This window comes from Pelobates fuscus, chromosome 5, assembly GCF_036172605.1.
Source record: "Pelobates fuscus isolate aPelFus1 chromosome 5, aPelFus1.pri, whole genome shotgun sequence".
Taxonomy (NCBI): domain Eukaryota; kingdom Metazoa; phylum Chordata; class Amphibia; order Anura; family Pelobatidae; genus Pelobates; species Pelobates fuscus.
This window is the reverse complement of record NC_086321.1, coordinates 355,192,004-355,215,266: the sequence shown is the minus strand read 5'-3', so window position 1 is coordinate 355,215,266 and position 23,263 is coordinate 355,192,004. Positions and strand designations below refer to the sequence as shown.

The following is a 23,263-nucleotide window of genomic DNA, read 5'->3' as shown; positions in this document are numbered from 1 at the left end:
TAAAATAAAGGAATGCAAGAACTTAAGATTAGAATAATCGCGTAACGTTGTCTGTTTTTTTTTTTTTTATGCCAAATATAAATATTTGATATTTGTCAGGTTATTTGTTAACCTGACATAACTATAAATAAATAATTTTGCCTATTGGAAGGTAAATTACTTTCTAATAAATACAATGTTTATAGTAATGAGATCACCAAAAACTAGAGGCGACCAACATATTTTAACTTTTATTCCGTAATTCACATACGGAATAAATTGCACCAACTTGAATTTGTCTGTCTTTTTATAAAATAGACAAATTAAAATATGGTACAGAGTCTCCTGGAGACCTATATACTTTTTTGTGGTGGTGTTGGCTTATAGTTCTTTTCCTTTGAAGTTAGTTAAGTTATAAAAGTCTTAAAAGTTTACTTATTTTGAACACACACTGCCTAGCACTGCTTCAGGGTATAAGACACACAACATCTACTACTACTGCCACACACAGACACTGTACAAATAGATAAGTATGTGCATTTCAGCAATCACCTCCTTTTAATAGCTATACCTTGAGGTTTGGCAGTGCTGAGAGGTTTTTGCGTTGGTTTAACTGATATGGTACTAGTGGCTGGCTTGGCCTTAGTGGTTGTTTGTTTAGTGAATGGCCGAGCGGTGGTAACTTTGGCGTTCGTGGTCTTCTTCGCGCTGCTCATGGTGGTGGCCGAGCTTGTATGTTGATCTTGTGGCAGAGACGCCGAAATGACTTCCACAATCCAGTTTCTGACTTTGCTCACTCTGACATAGACCCCGGGTCTCCTGGCCTCCGCACATCCTACACCCCAGCTCACAATGCCAGCCAAGAAAAACTTCCCGGATGCCTCTTCACAAACCAGTGGACCTCCTGAATCACCCTGCAAACACAAAACAAACATGAAAATATTAATGAAAGATCCAGCAGTGACTGGTGAAAAAAGACACAATCATAGTTGCCACCAGTTCAGAATTTGGCAAAATAGTTATAGTTTGTGGCCTGTCCCGCAATTCTAGGACAGGGGGCTGCCCTATACTCTACATCAAAAGACGACTGTCACCTCAATATTTATTTTTAATATAATAATCCCTTCATCAAGTTTTGGCGTGGAAATGGAGATAGTCTCTATGATCTTCCCTGCTACTGTATTGGAAGTGAAGCAGTAAAGATCATAGAGACTAACTGTTTGTTTTCAAACACTGTCTGACTCAAGGTGTATGTATATGGCTGAAGGATCCTGTCATCAGGGCCGCCACCAGAAATTTTGGGGCCCCTAACTCAGCTCAGGGTCTGGGCCCCCTGGGGCCCGCCTCCAAATACCGCTCACTGGGTCCACACACAGACACAAACGCACACACTGATACATACTAACAGACACACATACTGAAACAGACATACACGCATACAGGCATACATACTGACACACACATACTGAGACATACACACAGGCATACATAGTGACATATACATACACACACACATACAGACACCAACATACATACATACATACACACACTCATACATACAGACACTGACATCCATACACACATACATTCATAATGGCATACAGACATACAGACTGACATACATGCATATATACAGACATACTGACAGACATACATGCATACAGACATCCATACACACATACACACAGACCTACGTTCATAATAATATGCAGACATACATTCATACTGACATACATATATACATATATAATGACATACAGACACACATACATAGACATACATACAGACATACATGCATACAGACATACATGTATGCATACATACAGACATACACAAACATACATAGACAGACATACATACGTAGACATACATGCATCCAGACATACATACATATACATACATACATAGACATACGGACAGACATACATGCATGCAGACAGACATACATACACAGACAGACATACATACACATACATGCATCCAGACACACAGACATACATGCATACAGACAGACATACACGCATACATGCATGCATCCAGACAGATACACATACATGCATCCAGACAGACATACATACACATACATGCATCCAGACACACAGACATACATGCATACAGACATACACATACAGACAGACAGACATACATTCAGACAGACATACATTCAGACAGACATACATACATTCAGACAGACATACATGCATACAGACATACACATACATACATACAGACATACACAGACATGCATACAGACATGCATACAGACACACAGACATGCATACAGACAGACATACATTCAGACACACATACATACATGCATACAGACACACAGACATGCATACAGACATACACATACATGCATACAGACACAGACATGCATACAGACAGACATACACAAACATGCATACAGACACAGACAGACATACACATACATACATACAGACAGACACACAGACATACATACACATACATGCATACATACAGACAGACACATACATGCAGACAGACAGACAGACACACATACATACATACATGCACACACACAGCTCATTTTCCAGCCACCCTCCTGTCTCTTACCTTTTCTTTGCAGGAGGGTGGCTGGGGATGATGGGAGTCGGTGCTGCTCCCTCTTCATTGCTGGGCTCTCCCTCTTTACAGCTGGGCGGGCGGGCGCGCTCCTCCCGCGCGGAGTGAGCTGGGAGGAAGTGAGCACTTCCTCCCAGCAGCACTTGCGGCTGCTTTTTTTTTTTTTTTTAAAGGGGCCCGGTCGCGCTATACAACGGCCATAGCGCTGACCGGGCCCCTGAAGGAGGGGACTCATCGGGTGGCCCTAAGTGTGTGGGCCACCCGATGGGCCCCACACGTGGGGCCCGGGCGGCCGGGCCCCCCAGGGCCGCCGGGCCCATGACAACTGTTATGGTTGTCATGCCCTGATGGCGGCCCTGCCTGTCATATACTTAATGTATGTTTTTTTCTCTCTTTTTAAGAATTTTTTTAAATTACATATACTTCAGTTAAAAAAAAAATAGATCAGTTTCCTTCAAACATTTGGTGAAAGGATTATTACATTAAAAAATAGTTTTGAGGGGACAGTAGTCATTTTAGTGATTCCAGGGCATCTTCACCTACAGATGAGAATTTATTTATTTTGAATTTTTTTTTTTTTTAATTCTTTATTTTCATTGTGCAATATTAAACAACGTTGCCTCCTTAGCCCCAACAGCTTATGCAGGCATAATTATAACATTTTGTACAAGTTCGTAACACTGGCAGTTTTAGCATCAGTTTTATAAGTAGTAATAATCCCATCATATAACATGCTAATTAATAATACGATCTTAATATAAAGATAAATCTGCCACCTTAACACATGTCTAATCCACCTTTGTATAACAGGTATCCTGTACGTCGGGTTGAAGTGTAATCTGCACTTTTTTATTGTTTGGGGGGGGATTCGGGGGGGAATACTGGGCTGGTCGGTCGTAGCGCATGTTTCGACTGTGCCACTAGTGACGGTGGTGGGTAGTTGCTTGACATTGGCATAGAGGATTGGCTTATGGTCTCCCAGCCTGTGTCGGAGTAGTCTGTCTGTTAGGTTTGGCGTCTATGAATGGGCTGGGTGTCCATGGTTTGTCGCTGTGTAGTCGAGTCGTATAACGGAGCTTGGTCTACTGGGTGTCCCTAGGTCGGAGCCAATAGTGTCAGCTGATAAAAGTTGTGACTATGTTTTTAAATAAGGCAGGAGCTCCAGTGATTACTATGCCCTGTAACCCCAGGGCATTAGGGGGGGGGGGGGGAGAGGGACAGGTCGGTTCAGCGTATTGGGTGTTCGCCTCGTCCTTACGGGGCGTGTTGGCCTAGGCCATCTGGCAAGTTGGGGTCTAGGCTAAAAACTTTATAATATAACATAAAATAATAATTCCAAACAAAGTAACTGGTAAAGCAATTTGAGAGCATTCTGAAGCTAAGCTCCCTTTTAGCTGAAATTTAGGTATGTAATCGCCCTTAGTTTCATGGCACAGTCTCAATGTGTTCAGCAGGAGTGTCCACGGTGACGTTAGGCAGTCCCAGTGTGGCCATTAGCGCTGGAGCATCTCCCAGGGAGGAAATCTTGTAGTGGTTGTTGCCTTTGGTCACCCATAGTGTTCTTGGGGTCGCCCATCGGTATGTTATGCCTGCTGTCTGAAGGGTGGACGTGACAGGCTGTAGGCTCTTCCGCCACAGCAGGGTATCTCTACTTAAGTCCTGGAAAAAAGTAAGCCGATGTGCCTCGAAGTCATACGGTGTTTTCCCTCTGACTGCTGTCATCAGAGCTATTTTGTCCGTGAGGGACTGACATCTCATTATAACATCTCGTGGGGCTGCTTGTGGTGCTAGTCGCGGTTTGGCGATGCGATACACGCCATCGAATGTGAAGTGTTTGGTTTGCTTATTTGGCAGGAGGGAGGCTACTAGGCGTCTTATGTAGTGGGGCAGTTCGTCCAGCGGAACCTCTTCTGGGACCCCCCTAATTTTGATATTTTTTCGTTTGCCTCTGTCTTCCATGACATTCAATTGTCTATTGACATTGACTTGTGCATTTTGCAGCTGAGTGACTGTGGCTTTTAAGGATGTGAGGTCTTGGCGCAGCACTTGCACCTCCTGCTCTGTAGCGTGGGTACGGGCTGATACCGCTTGTACTTCGGTTGCCAGTCCTTTTAAATCCGCCTGCCACATGAGCTGGAGATTTCGCTGGAGGCCAGTCAGCATGTTCTGAATGTCCTGTTTTGTGGCCGGGGTCGCCTCTCCGGCGATTGGTATGGTCGTGCTGTCAGTGGCCGCCTGGGCGGCGCTATGGTCCCCGTCTCCGTTCTCCGACTGTTCGGGTGAGACTGCCGCGGCGGTACGATTCCGTTGTTGTGTGGGAGTCTGCAGCATGCTGCTAATGTCCCTGTGCGGTAAGGGGTTGTTCAGGGCTGGTTTCTGGGACCTCCGTCCCATTTCTTCCTGTGAGTAGAAGTCAGCGTCGGGGGAGTATACGCTTGCCCCAAGCCACGATGTTAATTCCCTGTGAAGGGTTTGCTCACGTGTGTGGTAGGCCCCAGTACCTTTTGCGCGGCGTTTCGTGCCCGATTTCTGCATAAACGGCATCGGTGAAGTCAGCTGGGTGTCGGGATTATGTGTCTGCCACTTGTTTTCCCCGGTGAGGAATATTTTCGTGTCTTTTGGTTGTTTTTTCGCCCCCGATCTATTTTGAATTTTTTTGCAGTGCAGGTAGTTACAGGCAAATTTGTGGTGCCACAACAGCCTCCACAGACTTATATAATCAAAGATAGAAGTATATAGTCATGGCATGGAGATACTTTGCACTATTTTTTGGTAAGGTAAGGTAAAACAAGATGGGGTAGCTGTAGGTAACATTAGTGATGCAATTGCATAAGTTTGGGGTTAGTAACATTCAGGCTGATCATGCATGTCTAGGCGTTAGACTGTGGATATCTTGTCAACGGAGAAAAATATCAAGACATACAAATAGGCTAGTATTTACACTATGATCTTACATTTTACATGGTGTAATAGCTGATTAATTAGACTCGTGTCTCATGCTAGCTGTTATAAAAGATCATGACTGATAAAAACAGAATAAGAGAACATGTGTGGCTGTTGGATGAAATGTAAGTCAGGTGTAGGAAGGCCTAACAATTGTGTCTGTGTAGAAAATGACAACTATGGTCCTAAACATACTGGGCCCACTAGACGTGTGGGGTATACAGGGCCGGATTAAGAGCACACTGGGCCTGGTGCTGACAATTATGATGGGCCTAATTACGGAATCTTATCGACCAAATACACTAAAACAGTCAAACCCCCCAAGCATCATGTATCTGATGGAGATGGTGCTGGAGGGAAACTCATAGGATGCAGCTATAAGAAAACACATACTCTGTGCTAATCTCTCTCTAATTTATGCTTTCATCTTTCAAGTAAATCCATAACCCCTAACAGCAGTGTCCAGTGAAGCAGGAAGTCAATGGGCGCAGTAAAAGGGTGGGCCACTGGCGCGAATCACGTGACCAGACCTGCCAAAAGGGGTGAACATTCCCAAAAAGGGGGCATGTCTGTCCAAAGAATTGGAAGGTCAGCCTGGCATGAATGCATGTCAGGCTGCCTGCCAGTCCTGCAGGCTGTCCAACTAAGGGCATACTATGCAGGCAGCACACTGAGCTTGACATAAATGCATCTAATGATGCGTTCACTCCAGACTGTCCCCTAGCACTCGCTGGTCCATTAGTCTCCTTACCTTGTTACTAGCAGGCAGAAGTTCCTGGTATACAGTCTGAGACAGAGAAAAGGTGTATGTAGTGAGTGTAGAAGAAAGGGGACATGCCACAGTGTTAGAGAGAGCAACGTCTGCATTACCTAAACTATTTTATTGTCAGCCAGTCCACACAAGTTTTGTTCCCATACATCCCTCTTAAGCTTCTAAACTTAAAGGGACACTATAGTCACCAGAACAACTACAGTTTATTGTATTTGTTCTGGTAAATCATTCCATTCAGGCTTTTTGCAGTAAACACTGTCTTTTCAGAGAAAATAACTCCACTCGCCGCTCCTTAGATGGCTGCTAGAGGTGCTTCCTAGGGCAGTACTGCCTAGTGTGCAGCACTGCCATTCAGTGTCTCCACCCTCTGGATGCAGACACTGAACGTTCCTCATAGAGATGCATTGATTCAATTTATCTTTATGAGGAGATGCTGATTGGCCAGGGCTATGTTGGACTTGTGCTGGCTCTGCCCCTGATCTGCCTAGTTGACAGTCTCAGCCAATCCTATGGGGAAGTATTGTAATTTGCTCAGACCACCACTTCTGATGATGTCAGCAGACAGTCAGTTGAGAGGCAGAGCCAGCAGTTGCAGACTTGAATACAAGTAATATTTTACTATATTTAGGGAGGCAAGAAGGGGCCGGGGTGGTGGTTTTAACATAATAGGGTCAGAAATACATGATTGTGTTCCTGACCCTATAGTGCTCCTTTAAGCAAGAGTATGTGAAGAGCAGTTAAGCTTGCCACCTTTCTTGGAAAAAAATACCAGCCTTAATCATTTGTATAATTAATTAGTTATGCATGACATCACATGATGTAAATCACAAGGAGTGACATCAGAGAAAATTCTGTAAAATCACCAACAAACTACTCACAGTTTGATTCTGCTGTATAGATGGATTGCTCCCAGTGTCTCCCTGTCTCTCGGTGTCTCAGTCTCGCAAGTCACCCAGTGTCTCAGTGTCCCTATGTATCACAGTGTCAGTGTCCCCATGTCGCCCAGTCCCCTAGTCTCCCAGTGTCTCAGTGTCCCCATTTCTCCCAGTGTCCCAATGTCTCAGTGTGTCCCCATCACTAGGATACTGGGGACACAGTGAAACATGGGGACACTGAGAGACCCGGGGACACTGGGAGACATGGGGACACTGGGACATTTAGGGAACCTGGGAGAAATGGGGACACTGAAACACTAGGGACACAGACACATTTGGGGACACTAAGACACTAGGGACACAGAGACATGGGAACACTGGGAGACTAGGGGACACTGGCTGGGAGACAGACACTTGGGGACACTGGGAGACATGGGGACAGTTGTGGACATAGACATGTGGACACTGGGACATATAGGGACACTGGAATACATGGGGTCACTAGGCACACTGAGAGACATGGGACACAGACACTGGGAGACTTGGGGACACAGGGAGACATGGCGAGACCCAGTCATGTCTCAGTGTCTCCCAATGTCCCCATGTCTCACAGCGTCCCCATGTGTTTCAGCATCCCTAGTGTCCCAGTGTCCCCTAGTGTCCCAATGTCCCCTAGTGTCCCAATGTTTTCCAGTGTCCCCAAGTGTCTCAGTGTTCCCAGGTCTCCCAGTGTCTGTGTCCCCATGTGTCCCCTAGTGTCTCAGTGTCCCCATGTTTTCCAGTGTCCCCAAGTGTCTCAGTGTTCCCAGGTCTCCCAGTGTCTGTGTCCCCATGTGTCCCCTAGTGTCTGTGTCCCCTAGTGTCTGTGTCCCCTAGTGTCTCAGTGTCCCCTAGTGTCTCAGTGTCCCCTAGTGTCTCAGTGTCCCCATGTTTTCCAGTGTCCCCAAGTGTCTCAGTGTTCCCAGGTCTCCCAGTGTATGTGTCCCCATGTGTCCCCTAGTGTCTCAGTGTCCCCATATGTCCCCTAGTGTCTCAGTGTCCCCATGTGTTCCTGCTGCCTTTCCCCCCATCCCTCACTTACCTGAGCTGTAGTGCTGCTGTCTGGACTCTGTGCTGTGTTGCTGCTCCCCCATGGATCAGTGAGTAGTAGAGAGAGGCAGGGCTATGCTGTAACTTCCTATCCCTGCCTCTCTCCACACACAGTGACCCCTACTGGCCGGTGCTGGTATTGCAGCGTAATCTATTTATTTTCTCATTTATTCTGAGAAAAATACCTGCACATTTGTATTGCCGGTATTACTTATTATTGCAATACCGGCACGGCCAGGCAGCCTCAAATACCGTCTGTGCCAGTAAAAAAAGTCAGGTGGCAAAACTAAGAGTAGTGTGTAAAAAAAAAAAAAAAAAAAAATTTTTTTTTTTTTTTTTAAAATGGGCCTATTCCATGGGCCTGGGCCTGGAGCTGCAGCTCCATCAGCCCCTATGATAATCCGGGCCTGGGGGTATAGGTAGGTGCAAAGCCATAAAGCCATTTGGTACGTGAGCTGGGAAGACTACCACTTAAGGTTAGACGTATCCCTGATTAGGCATTTGAAATCAGCTGCAATCTCACCAGTCAGGATAGACCATCTCAAGGATCTCATAAACTTTTCAACATTCGAAATTGTCAGATCTGTCATGTCCGAGGCATTATTTGTTTTAAAGAGAAACTGTCTCTTTCCTATATTTTTAATACTACGTTTACTTATTGCCATATTTATATTTAAGGGTGAAATGAAAAATGAAATGTTGAAATACACACCACTATATCCTGCAAGTGAGCCCTCTGTCTCTCTGTCAGGCATTGCTATTTGTTCTATACTTTTCACATGACGGCATATCGAGACGAGGAGAAATGAAACAATGTTTCGATTTCTCCTCCTCATTTGCATGGTTTTCCCCCGGCTTTGTCTTGTCCGAGCTGGATTACGTAATTTGCTAAATTGTTCAATACATTTAAAAGAAAATTGAGCATAATAAAGGGGAACAAAAAAAAGCAGAAATGATAGGTGATTTTCAGTGTTTTCTTCAATTGGAGTATATTCCAGAGAGGTGACACAAATTACTTAAACAATTGAAAGAATATTACAAAAACAACAACCTAGATGTTTGCGTTTCGCCCGTTTACAGTTAAAGAAATCAAACATTGCATGAATAAAAAAATAAAAAAGTAATTTTCTGCTTTCTGAAAAGAATATAAATGCACTGCATTCCTTATCTAGGATTAACTGTTCAAAATTCTGTGCAAGCATCTCTGTAGCGTTCACAGCCCGGCGCACAGAGCGCAGAAGGGTCGAAACTCCGGGGCAGAACCTTCTTGTTTTACAGTCCTATTCACACCTAATGTTGCAAGTTCTGGCACCCTGTGCACACTAGACTTCTTGTTTTAGGCACAGACTGAAACTCTGATTATTATTATTATTGGTATTTATATAGCGCCAACTAATTCCGCAGCACTTTACAATATTACGAAAGGGGGGGGGGGATTTACAATACATGAGACAATTACACAATGACACAGGAACGATATATCCTTCTATCCTTCCTATAGCTTTTTATCCCTCCTATACTATCCGGCATCAACATACATACCACTTCGCTCCCGAATTTTAAATGTTTAGCATCTAAAATAAATCTGCAATATTAATGTTTTGCTGTTATTGGATTAAATAAATACAATTTTAAAAATTCACATTTCATAGAACCCCCAATAACAAAATGATGCTCATTATGCTAGAGGAGGTATGGTTTGCTTGCATTAATGAATTTCAGGTACACTATAGTCACCATAAACAACTTTAGCATAATGAAGCAGTTTGGGAGTATAGATCACGTCCCTGCAGTCTCAATGCTCAATTCTCTGCCATTTTAAAAAAAGGTTCAATGTTCAATCAGATGTTAACTTGCTTTAGACGTTTTTATCATATGCACTGTAAAATGCACTTTAATCACACTTTGGAGACTCCTGCAAAGTTTAGCAAGCTATTAGCAGAGCAGAAGATAAAAAAAAATAATCTAAATTAAACAGCATTTGCAATAAAGGAAGTGTAAACATTAGATCTCACTTTACAGGAAGTGTTTAGGAAGGCTGTGCAAGTCACATGCAGGGGAGTGTGAATAGGGCTGCATAAACAAAGTGATATAACTCCTAAATGGCAGAGAATTGAGCAGCGAGCCTGCAGGGGCATGGTCTAAACTAAAATAAAGTTGTTTTGGTGACTATAGTGTCCATTTAAAGGACATTTTGAGAACATTCCAGTCTATACAATAAGCACACATCTTAAAGAAAAATATGTCAATATTATGTTAACATTATTATACCAATCTATATTGCTCATTAATTAAAGGTAATAGAGAGAACTTTAAAGTTATCTTCTTGTAGGGGCTGTGTCCTCCACGCTTATTAAATATAGCCAATAATTGGTAGTGATAGGAGTTACCATAAGTCATGGTATAAAATATTATTGTAAAACACCGGTCAACAGAATAAGAGGGTCATTTACTGAAGTGAGAACTCAAAGTTAATTTTATATTTAAGAACAAAGTAGCCAACCTGAAAGCATGGCTGATTTAAAGAATTTTCCATTTAGTTTGTTTAGATCTTAAATTTGAAATTAATGTTGAATTTTTACTTTTGTAAATAATGCTGTAAAATGTAGTCTTCTCAATCATGCAGAGGCTTCAGTTACTGAGTTTTGTAAATAAAAGTAAGGAAACCTCACTGGTCAGTATGACCACGGCCAAAAATGTTCCCACAAAATACACAATATCTTTTTGTAGAATGCATAAAATAAGTAGGTGTGTCTCCAATATTTAGTTTAAAATATGCACTTTGTAATAGTGCCTGTTTTCTGTCAAAAAAAACAAAAAAAAAAACTTTCTTGTAAATAAAGTAAATCTGAGTTTACCTGACAGGAATCAACCCTTCCCTCCAGATATCCAGCGCATAGCATCCTGTCAGTCACCACATGGCTGTATAAGCTATTACACAATGTCTGATCCATGAGCGCCACCGTAGCTTTCTGTAGAACTTCAGGCTTCACAACTAAAACGAGATAAAGAAAAGATTTATGGATCATTGTAAGCAACACAGGACAAAAAAAAATCCAGCTTGCTCCATGTTCAACTTATGGGAAGCTTAAAAAACCTATTCATCAGCTGCTGGCTCACTTAAAGGGTATGAGCACCAAAACAACTTTAGCTTAATGAAGCAGTTGTGGTGTATAGATTATGGCTCTTCAGTGTCACTGCTCGGTTATCTGCCATTTAGGAGTTTAATCACTTTGTTTATGCTGCCCTAGCCACACCTCCCCTGCATGTGACTTATACAGCCTTCCTAAACACTTCCTGTAAAGAGAGATCTAGTGTTTATCATTTCCTTTATTGCACTGTTTGTGTAAATCAGAAGTTCCTATATTCTGCTCTGTTAATAACGTACTAGAGCCTGAAGGAGCCTTCTATGTTTGATTACAATTCAATTAACAGAGTTGGAGATAAGCACTTCTAAAATAAACAAGCTGTGTTGTCACATCTTGAAAATGAAACCATTTTTTCATGGAGGCTGTGTGAGTCACCGTCAGGGGAGGTGTCACTAGGGCTGCATAAACAGAGATAAAAGTGATTTAAGTTCCAAATGGCAGATGATTGAGCTGTGAGACTGTGGGGGCATGATCTACACATCCAAACTGCTTCATTAAGCTAAAGTTGTTTTGATGCCTAAAATGTCCCTTAAAGGTAAAGTTGTTTTGGTCCGTAGAGTGTCCCTTTATATATCTAGGTGGAGTGTGCACTAAAGCATTTTGAGTGAGCAGTTTGAGGAGCTATATTCTATTATGATACAGTCCTGTACCTTTCCTTCCAATAATTCCACAGAAAAATTAAGTACCACAAATAATAAAATAAGCATTTATTTAGGGTTATTTTACTGTCCCTTTAAAGATAGCTTGGGGAGAGTGATGGTCATGGTCATGATTTGGTGCACAGTAGGAGTGTGACAATGATATTCAATAACTTAGAAGGACAAATGAATAGAAAAAGGAAAGATACCAAAACAAAGACGACCAAATCTAACAGTAATTATTGATAAGCCTGAGGATTTAACGAGTCATAGAGTTATCCGTTAATGATTGCAACCAAGACTCATCTTAATTGTGCGGTGTATAACTGCTGTGACAAATCCACATCTTGTCTTAATAAATAATCTTACGGTTGTCCTCTTTGAGGTATCCCCAACCAGTGATGATGCACTTCTTGCCCACGGTGAAGATATGTGTGGAAGCTGGGAGACAGACCGGCTGGGTAAACTTGTTGAACTTCAGAGGGGAATCCAGTTCCAGTACAGCCACATCGTAGTCAGCCGTGTCGGGATCATACAAGGGGTGCTTGATGATGGTTTTAATAGATGTTTTGACAGTGCCACTGTCCGAACCACTCAAGAAAGTAGTACCTATGTAGGCCACCCACACAGCCGGATCCTGGAAGCTATGGGAAATTTAAAGGGGGGCTATTACTTCTCTAGACATTATACCATTGAATAAAACAATGAAAATCACCAAAATCATCATTACTTGTGTTAACCTTTTTTTGATATGACACTATTTTTTTCTATATATATTAAAGATTTAGCAAGTGACATCACAATAAACTTCGGCCAAGGCACAGCCAGGGCACACTATGCAAATGAGGAGATCAGAAACATTGTTATTATCTATGTTCAAAGGCATTTAAAACTATCACTGACAAGGAGTCAAGAAGGTTTTTAGTTTGTAAAGAAACGGAAAGTTATATAATATACATTATAAGCTTTGGCTGAAATAAACACATGCAGATGAAAGGTTGTGTATTAGCAAAGAGGTCTGTGTATAAAGCGTATGGATGTTACATCTCATATAACACAGAAATCCTTTGGGTGCAAGAGAATATAGAGAGGTAGTGAGGATAATCAATGTGGTTTTTGAACCTAGAGAGCTGTGAAAGGAGGTTGTAACTTACTCGTTGAAGCAGTGAGCTGCAGACACCAGCCACTTCTCACTAATTATGGTGGCTCCACAGAAGTGCTCATTGTTCTCCCGTAGGCTAACCTGCCATGGAAACTCGCCCTTAGCAGCATCTGATCCACCAACTATCCGATTGGCTTTCTGCATGGCAGGCCGCGTACCACAGTCTAAAATGGGCAGAAACAAACAAACAAAGAGTTCAGAATAAAGGTGCATATGAAGAAACGTTGTTGTGCGAGCCTTGTGAAGATCAACTCTCTTGCCCAGTGGCACCCAGGGTCTAACCTAATATAGGGGCTGTATGTACCCATCTAGGCAAAGTGTCCCCAGTCCTAAGCCACTGTTGTAACTAGGATATTTTCTCTAATCTCAATATTCTGTATTAGTTGGAGAACCCTACAAATTTTAATTTGTAGAACACCTATATCTCATGATAAGAATAGTTATTGCTATTTGCTCTTCTTTAAATCAGGGCTTGACAACTCTAGTTAGCCAGGTTGCCATGAAATGGAGCCTAGTGTCTAGCAATTAGTCTATTTGCTTCATGGCAAGCCACGTGAAGCAGTGATAAAAAAAATTATAATAATACAAAAAAAAGTGGAGCGTCAGCTTTTGAGATAGTGATGGTGGTGGCATGTTTACGAAGTAATAGAGTGGCTTCCACAGTGTGCAGGGAATTTAAAGAGTAGTGTTAGTTTGCACACAGACCAATTAAGTACACAATTTAATGTGTTCTAAAATGTCATTTTAATACAGTAACTACAGGTAACCCAACTTGGCTTGTAATAGATAGATGCAGTGCAATGACAGCAAATCTGTTTTGTGGAAAAACATTGGTTGCAATGGTACCTGAGTTACAAGGAAGCGATGCTAAGTCTCACAGGATGAAAAATAAGTATTTTGGCAATTTTGCTAAGCTGAGGGGAAGGTTAGATGTACTTACTGCACTTTGTTTCATCTGAGCCATCTTTGCAGTCCTGGAGATTGTCACACTCTGGGTTTTGTTTTACGATGCACTGCGTATTTTTGCAGGAGAAGACATGAGATGGGCAACTTCCTAGAGAGCGGTATCAGGCAGGTCATTAAAGTGATAACCACTGGGATAACGCATACATAATATTATTTTGTTTAAGCAGATTTTATTTTTGACCGGGATAGATTAGCCAGAGGTTCTTGGACATTTTGGCACCATCTAAATTGTATAACCAACAGATGGTGCTTTAATGATATTTTAAACGATATTGCTAAAATTCCAAACCCTTAAATATGATCATTAGCCATAAAAAAACTCATTCTCACTAAACGTAATCACTAAACCTAATTTTTCAACACCTAACTAACCCTAGCCCTACATGCTACTCCTGTTACCTCTAACCAGGCCCACAACGGCCAAGGTGCAAACAGAGTGAAAGCCTGGTGGGCCACGATGGCCTTGGTCCAAGGCCATCAGGGAAGATCAAAGGATCTCCCCGACCGGCCTATGCAGGGCTGGCGCTAGTCGAGTATTCGAGGTAGGAGGAGTGGAGGGAGAAAATGAACAAAAGACAACAAATTTGTTGCCCTGACTCCCATATCAGAGTATTACTGCGGGTTACCATGGCGACGCTCGGATACTTCCCCAGGCACAGACAGGAAGTAGATGTCGGCAACTCCAGGGGTGGCAGACAAGTTACTTTTCTCACTGGACCACTAAGTACATCGTTCCCCCGTCTCTAGCCCAAGGTAAACCACAGAGAGGGAGTAATAAATGTTTTTCTTAATTAAAATATATATTATTTTTATACTTGCTCCTCAACAGTCCCTTGGTCCCTGCCGCCCCCCAAAACAGTACAGCCTGTATCCCCATAATCACTACACCTCCTAACCCACAAACTACAGCCCTTATCACCTCCACGTACTCCAGGGTAATGATAATCTCCGCCGTAGGTTGCACCATATTAGCAGCAAATGTATCTCCCATTCCATCACTGTGCAACAGTGGAATTGTTTGCAGCCATACACAAAATGTAAAATGATTCTAAAGACCACCATTTGCAGCAGCGATTAAACAATAACAATAGCTTTGCCTCAATTGAAATGTAAATTCAAAACAGATTCATACCTGATTTAAGGCCAATGGAGTAGAAGGACAGTCCTCGGTTATCTGGGATAAATGAAATAAAAACTGAAATTTAGCAAAGTCTCAGAGATGGCCTCAGCATTCCCTAGGAAGTCTAATGTTACAAAAGAATTGGCATTTACAAATCGCAGGCGCCAATACACGTGTAGCAGACCCCCCTCTTTAACCATTACTAATGCACAAACGATTCCAAGGATATTTGTAAGTTAAACCATGATTTCCTAAGAATATTTAAAGAAACCCTAACCATCGAGTTAAACAATGAACGCTCGTTTAACCCCTTAAGGGCACATGGCGGAAATTTTCCGTCATGCTGGCCTTTGACTCCTGAAGCTGTGCCCTTAAGGGGTTAATGTTGCTCAAGTATGCAGATGACTAATTCACAACCTGCTCACATTCTTTGAAAGGGAGTTATTGTCCTCTTTTAAAAGAAATTATAAAAGCAAGCCGCTTCTTAATCATCTCTCTGTAATCCCCCACTACCTCTACTTTTTAAAAAAAATAATTTTTCATTTACTTCAATTGTTCTTGGCGTCCTTAAAAAAGAGTCTGGACCTCTCCGTCATCGCTCAGATTACAGAGTGATGTTGGCAGACATTCAAGGTCTCTGCTACCATATGAATGGCACTGCCTCTTTTAACCCTATTGTATGAAATACGTTCACGTTACGCAGAGCCTTATCTTCAGGTTTGACAAATAACTAATTTATCCTAATATTTTATTGATCAGCGACTAGCTCAAGGATACAATCTCTATGAATGATCAATTACTATTACATTATTAATTGAGCCATAGTATAATAACTCTATAGTAAGAAATAAAAGTTAAAAACAAACAAACAAAAATCACAGGGCTATTCCTTAAAATGCACATTCAAAATAAATGTAACATTTTAGGCCAAAAAAAGACAAATTGGAATAATTCTCCAAATTAGCTATGTTTCCAATTCGGCTATTCTTGACTAAAATTTGGAATTCACATTTTAGTGGATAACCCTGTCAATATCACTAATTAGAAGATCGGGGTCATCATCATATAGAACAAAAGTCTGCCGAATTACATTCTGACGTGAACTAATACGGAGTCTAATAATCAGCTCCATAATTTTAGTACATTTTATTCTATTCTTGTATAGCAGGGGTGCCCAAAAGGTAGATCCCCACATGTTTTAGAACTACAGCTAGTTAAACAACCTCCGGGAATCTACCTTTTGGGCACCCCTGTTGTAGAGGAAGCCAGGAGCGTCCCGTAGTAACGTGAACTTACCAGCCAACACAACAGAAGAGATGTTCCCATAACTGGAAACCGGAATGGGGTGTCCATTTAACAATGACGTAAGGCCTTGTCTGAGAATGTCTTCAATCTGATCATGGCTCTTGTGGCGGGCAGAATCCAGAAACTTCATCCTGAGATGGGCGATTATACTACTGTTCCCCCTGCTGTGGAACGGATCACAAAACTATTAGCAACAGCCACCCTGTTTAAGTCACATATGTTTTTTTTTGTGTGTTTTTTTTTAAATTTCCAAGCACTGTGACCACTTTAGAGATTTGAAGTGGTGATGGTATCTGGAGTCTGCATGTCTATCGATTCGCTATGATATGGAGATTTGCCCCTCCACCACCGGCAGCATCATTGCTGGTTTGATGCAATGCGTGCCATTCATTGGCTGAGAACAGTCAGCTTTTAGCCAATGAATGGCGACTGGATCATCTTCCAGCCTCTGTAGTTCTGCAGCAGCAGGAAGTGCGTCACCCAGAAGGATAGAAGTCTCGTGCCACATTACCGGGGACCGGGCTGGGGTACTCCGGGCGTCATAACCATTACAGCGGACTTTATTTTAAAATTTGAAACCCCCATGTGTTCCAGAACCACTTCAAAAATAATCCTGCCAACGTAATCTAGTTGTATGCTCACCTGTACTGTACAATTGTAAGTCCTGCATAGCTGTCTTTGAGAATTGTATCCTCAAAACTGGATTTCAACTAAAACAGAATGAAGAATAGATTAATACACGGAGCTACATTCTTCGATCCATCATCCTTTAGTATGTAAAAAAACTCAAAGTCTCAGCTTGTGCTGATAATCTATTGTCATGAGATTTCCTTACATAATCTACAAATAAATGATAATAACAACAACAAAAACAACATCATGATATATAAACCCAGCTTGGAATGAATGGATCCTGATAATCTGAATTAGAAGAACCTTTGCATTACACAGAAATAAAGAAGGACACTTTAGCTTAATGAAGCAGTTTTGGTGTACAGAACATGCCCCTGCAGTCTCACTGCTCAATTATCTGCCATTTAGGAGTTAAATCCCTTTATTTATACAGCCCTAGTCACACCTCCCCGTGTGTGACTTACACAGCCTTCCTAAACACTTCCTGTAAAGATTAATCTAATTTACACTTCCTTTACTGCACATTCTGTTTAATTTACATTTTGTTTATCTCTTGCTCTGTTAATAGCATGCTAGACTTGGCAGGAGCCTCCTGTGTGTTATTAAACTACATTTTACAGAGCAGGTGATAAACACATTAAAGTTACATCTAGTTAAAAATGAAACTATTTTGTTTTCATGCAGGCTGTGTCAGTCACAGACAAGGGAGGAGTGGTTAGGGTTTCATAAACAGAAGAAAAAGAGATTTAACTCCTAAATGGCAGAGAATGGAGCAGTGAAATTTTAGAGGCATGATCTATACACAAAAACTGCTTCATTGAGCTAACGTTGTTTTGGTGACTATAGTGTCCCTTTAAATACTGCCCTAGTCTCTGTGTGATCTGTAGCTATAGGAGTTAAATCAAATGCTAACTATGAATGTGTGCAAACCTTTGAATACATTTGTGAAATGAACAATGGGTCAGAATTGGTGAATTAATAACCAGATAAGTAAGGAGAATTGATAAGGAAAAAAAAAAAAGCAAGATTCATTTTTTTTCTGCTAATTTCTTTTATCCTAAATTGTGATATATATGGTAAGCTTCTATTAGGAAGAGACCTGACAATCACCGAGCCTATCCTGATAATCTACAGTAAATCATGTTAGACTATATAGAAAGCTAGTCCACTCTGCCCAACTAACAATGTGTATCATAGTATATAAAAACACCACTCCTCCTCCTGACGTCACCCAGCACTTGTGCGGTCCAATCACAGGCTCCTCATAGAGAAGCCTGTGATTGGACGGTTTTGCTAGTTAATAGCGCATGCGCGCAATCTGAGCGAGGGAAGGGTGGGGGAGGGAGACTTTAAAAAAGAAAAAAAAAACATAAAAAAAACAACTTATTAATGTAGCAGAGGGAGGCGGCAGAGAGCGCCCATCGGGTGGGAGGGAGGAAAAAAAAAATCGATGTTAACCTTGCAAGTGTTTCGAAGTCTGTCGGCAGTGAATTGACATTAGGCAATCCGAAGCAGAGTTCTGGGCTACATAAGTCACGTCACATGTGCTGGGGGTGCAATAAAAAAAATAACTCGGTATGTGCAGTGTTACAAGCTGAAACACTGCTCTCATCCAGACTCCTACCCACCATGACCACTTCAAAAAGCAGAGGAGGTCATGGTAGTTGGAGAAACCCTTTTATTTTTACTGTAATGTTAGTAGCCAAAGACGAGACATTAACAGTGTTGACTTGACAGTCATCTTCTCACTTTTACCATTGTCGGTTTGGTAAACATAGGACTAGAGTATACGGTAAACACTTCGGTATCCTGAATCATAATCCTGATGAAGATGAATTATTAGTACTTTTAGTAAATTCAACACCTCAAGGGACTTGAAAACACTTTTCCAAAAATTTCCCTATACCCAAAAATAAAAAAAATAACTTGATGACATGTCAGGCAAAGGTAACCAAGAATATCTTGTTAATCAGTTAGACTAATTCAAGGACAAATAAACATTTTAAATGCAATATTACATAATGAAGTCAACAAAATGCTAAATACACATATACACAATGCCTGGAAAAAAAAATCTAATACACATCGCAATGCCACCATGGAACATGAGTTAATTACACAGCCGTCACTTATTAGCAACATTGATGCACTTGTCTGTCCGTAACCATCAACCTGTGATGCAATTGAAACCCAAACAGAATTAACAAATTATTTTGGGCAGAGTTTTAGAAAATGGCAGATAAATGGTTAGCTTCTGGCTGCTTTGATAACCGTTGTTATATACTAACTAGCCAAAAGTTATCGATCTGGTACCAACACTGGATGGTAATTCAGTGCAGTGTCTGATCCCACCCTGGGTAATTTTAGTTAGGAAGTAGTCTAATTTAAACTAAAATGAAAATAATGATTTACCAGTCTCTGCAATGTAGTGGTTAATGTTCGGTAGTACGTAGAGGTGCTATTCTGTAAACTGGCATCAAAATGAAGTCCTTGTACCTCCAACGTATGTACCACAGTGAGGCTCTGAGTTGTTAAATACACTGAAACATAGAACAAAGACAATGAAATGACAATAACAACGCCTTAAATTAGCTGTTAATGAGTGGTATGAGAAAAAAATAAACAATAATAAAGCAAACTTGATGGAGGTTGAAGCTTTTATATAACTATGGGTCCATTGGAAGCCTCCCCTGTGGTCTACAAAGGCTTCTTTGTTGTTTCATCTTATCTGAGAACTAAATGATTTTGATTTTAGTGCATTTCAGTTAAATGAGATCATATTATTAGGACAGAACCCTTTTTCATGGTGTTTGTAATTCACGTGTTATGGGTTTAAAGAGACACTCTAGGAACTATTACGACTACAGCACACTTGAGTGGTTGTGGTGCCAGGAGTCTCAAGAGACTGGTAATCTGTCAAACCAGTTATGAACAGATCGAAACTTACCTTGTTGTGTTGGGCACCCATGGTACTTATTACTTCTTACTATAACAATGATAACAGTTCTACCTGTAGTTTGTTACTGTAATTTTCTGTACACAAAGTTTCTGATTGCTATTTCCAGTGAGTATGTTCCACCGATATTTCATGAACACATAGTTATTAATATTTTGGCAGATAGAACCCGGTTGGTAAACTTTTCAGTCAACAAATGTTTATTCTACCCACTGCCTCTCTCTCTTAATGCTTTGCCCCTGCTACCTTCATATAACTGCCTTTTATCTCCATCCCTGTTCCTTCGGCCTCAGTCCACAAACCCAGCTGACAGGAATACTAAGAAACATTCGCACTGGCTATCCTCCCACCCAGCCAGGTTCGTCCTAAATTTCTAACTGCTTCTCCAGCTGTTTGAGATCTTACTCAATAACCTCCTCGTTCCCTTTACATTTTTCCAGTAACTGCAACTTTCCTTTTAGTTTTTTCTGTCCGTCGCCAAACTCCCCCTGCTACCTCTTGCCTCAAATCTCCATTATAACCTTTAAAATGTAAGCTCATCGTCTGTCTAACCAAGCACTTTGTATAAATGGGCTTCAATGGTTTGGTCTCAGCTCAAGGGCAGGGCCCTGGTATTCTTTTGTGTTGGTCTGTGTAAATTTAAAATGTTTTTACTCCATATGTACAGAACTGCGTACTATATTGGCGCTTTATAAATGCCAGTTGTAATTATAATACTGTTAAAATCTAGTATGCGTATCAGATATATGAGTACCGCTTTATCAAACTAACACAGACTGGAAGAAACACATACACCCAACAGCAAGTTTGTTAATAATTTGTTAGAATTGTAATACCCGGGGACTCCTGGAACCATAAACACTAGAGCATGCTGTAATGGTCATGGTGCATAGAATGTCCCTTTAACCCCTTAAGGACCAAACTTCTGGAATAAAATGGAATAATGACGTGTCACACACGTCATGTGTCCTTAAGGGGTTAAATAGCTATTTTAATGTTGTGTAGGGTGTGGCAAATTGTTTTACAATACGCAACAAAATATTGCTTTTACCCAAAATTGTGCACAACTGCGTAAACCTGGTCTTGGGGAAGCTGATGCACCAGAATAATAAAATGCTCCCTTTTCTTGATATACATCCAGTTTGTAAAACTGTAAATGCTACATATGCTGGTCCATATCATATATTTATTATGGAGCTATTTTACTAGCAGCAATAGGTTAATTCCACCACTTATTAGCCTCTTATAAGCTGCATTTGGCACGGTTTTATATGCCAGTACAATATTAACCAAAGTGTAAGTGATGGGTCTATCAGAGAATGTGGCTGTACGAATCCCATTCTAATGGTATGCAAAGCATCATGGGGTTGCAGTTCTACAACATCTGGGGACCTACCTTTTGGGCACCCCTGCTCTAGACACTGATCTTTACAGCTACAGGGCTACTACACTGACACCCAGTCGCGGTTGCCAAGTAAGATTGTACTGGTCGATAATAAACAGGAAAAGAATTAAAGTGGTTGACTGGAAGTCTTACTTATTAATAATCCAGTTGTGATGCTGATTGTGATGCTTCCAAGCATTAGAGAAACCACTGTCCACCGGCAACATGCTGTCTCTGTAAACTTCACCTTGTCTGTGCCCAGCACAGGCTCTGTGTCCAACACGCTGTGACCTTCCATGGTAGCAGTAGATCTGCAGAGAAAATCCACACAGTGATTTTAAATGTATTTGCCTTTCCACAAAAACATACACACAGTACTTTGGAGAATCGTGGAGAATTATCTAGGGAATTGTGTATTTTAAACCAAACCAGCAAAAAATTAATTATATAAATATATAACACAGCAGGGGGGCGGGGCCTGACCATCATGGCCGCCGGACGTGTTTGCTGTGAGCTCCCTGCAACTGCCGCAGATTACCGCACTACTAAGGGGGATGCCAACCCCAAAACTTACCCAACCGGGTACGGAACCGACACTAATGCCGGGGGAGAGCTCCGACCCGAGCACAGGGACAAACGCGCCGGACCACGGCCAGACGCAGCACCGGCGGCCTACACACCTGCACACCAGGCGAGTCCAACGGAGGGTGGAAACGGCCGTTCCTCCAGCCGGGGACCGCGGGTAATGCATAAACCACACGTCCCCCGTCCCCCCCGGACCGGTGGGGGTTATCCCGGTCCACACAGCATGCCAGGCAACCTCACAAACATGCTACCGCACAGACAGCCCGAGCAGGACCCACCTAAGATGGCCGCCAGCCGGGAAAAGCTACAGTTACAAGCAAGCCAGGGGACCCAAGAGTGGCTGATCTCCTTCAATGCCAGATTTGAGGCACTGTGCCAAGACTTTTGGGAGCGACTTGACCACAGACCTCAGGTGACACTGACCCCTAATGTCTCAAGGCCCAAAAATGCACCTACAGCGATTAATGTACCACTCACCCTAAAGCAGGGCACACCCCTATCCACACCTCTTGCTACACGGGGGAAGGGAAATGCTGGACTCTATGCTGGCTCTTCTTCCAAGCCGGGGACCCAAGTGGTGGTAATTCCCCACAGCCATCCATACACCCCAGGGGAGGTCTGTAACACGACAGACCCGGGGGCCCACGATCCTGGTGAAGGGGTCAATGGAACACTGGCACGGGTGCCCGCACAGGCCTTGGGCCGAAGATGCAAGGAGCGTGGACCACGCAGACCCTCAAGCCGACGGCAGGACAGTGCACCTACCCCTCTCAGACAGGTCGCCTGGAGGGATGACGTGAGAACAGGGGTGCCGTGGCATAGACTGAATGCGGACACACAGGGCCTACCACTCCAAGGGGTTGGCTGAAAGCTGCGCTCACACAACGGAAGGCTGCACCGAATTGCTGACACCCAGCGGCGGCCGCGAATGCAACCCACTTCTCACGCCTTGATATGCTTATGGTTGCTACTAGACTAACTGATTCTCACTCGTTTTTCTTAATCTGACCGCCTACGTGAACCAGCTTCAATGGACGCATGCACTAGTAAATACCTGGTCAGGCTACCAACATGCTTGCAAAAACGTAATCTCATGATAAGAAATGTTTCACTTCTATTTA

The 23,263-nt window shown here is 42.2% G+C and overlaps 2 protein-coding genes across 3 annotated transcripts in view; both read right to left on the bottom strand.

Annotated features, from left to right (window-relative positions):
- The window catches only part of SPPL2B (signal peptide peptidase like 2B), a 132,335-nt gene that overhangs the window by 16,765 nt on the left and 92,307 nt on the right, over nucleotides 1-23,263 (bottom strand). The window lies entirely within an intron of this gene.
- Nucleotides 1-23,263, bottom strand: part of TMPRSS9 (transmembrane serine protease 9) — a 76,401-nt gene that overhangs the window by 25,981 nt on the left and 27,157 nt on the right. For both annotated transcript variants that reach the window (XM_063455970.1, XM_063455969.1), the window contains exons 2-11: nucleotides 21,711-21,868; nucleotides 19,630-19,757; nucleotides 17,227-17,294; nucleotides 16,576-16,748; nucleotides 15,292-15,333; nucleotides 14,134-14,247; nucleotides 13,186-13,357; nucleotides 12,401-12,675; nucleotides 11,103-11,239; nucleotides 551-893 (exon numbers count right to left, since the gene is read on the bottom strand). In XM_063455970.1, the coding sequence (XP_063312040.1) occupies nucleotides 551-893; nucleotides 11,103-11,239; nucleotides 12,401-12,675; nucleotides 13,186-13,357; nucleotides 14,134-14,247; nucleotides 15,292-15,333; nucleotides 16,576-16,748; nucleotides 17,227-17,294; nucleotides 19,630-19,757; nucleotides 21,711-21,855 (1,597 nt within the window). In that variant the 5' untranslated portion in view covers nucleotides 21,856-21,868. The remainder of the gene's footprint in view (nucleotides 1-550; nucleotides 894-11,102; nucleotides 11,240-12,400; nucleotides 12,676-13,185; nucleotides 13,358-14,133; nucleotides 14,248-15,291; nucleotides 15,334-16,575; nucleotides 16,749-17,226; nucleotides 17,295-19,629; nucleotides 19,758-21,710; nucleotides 21,869-23,263) is intronic.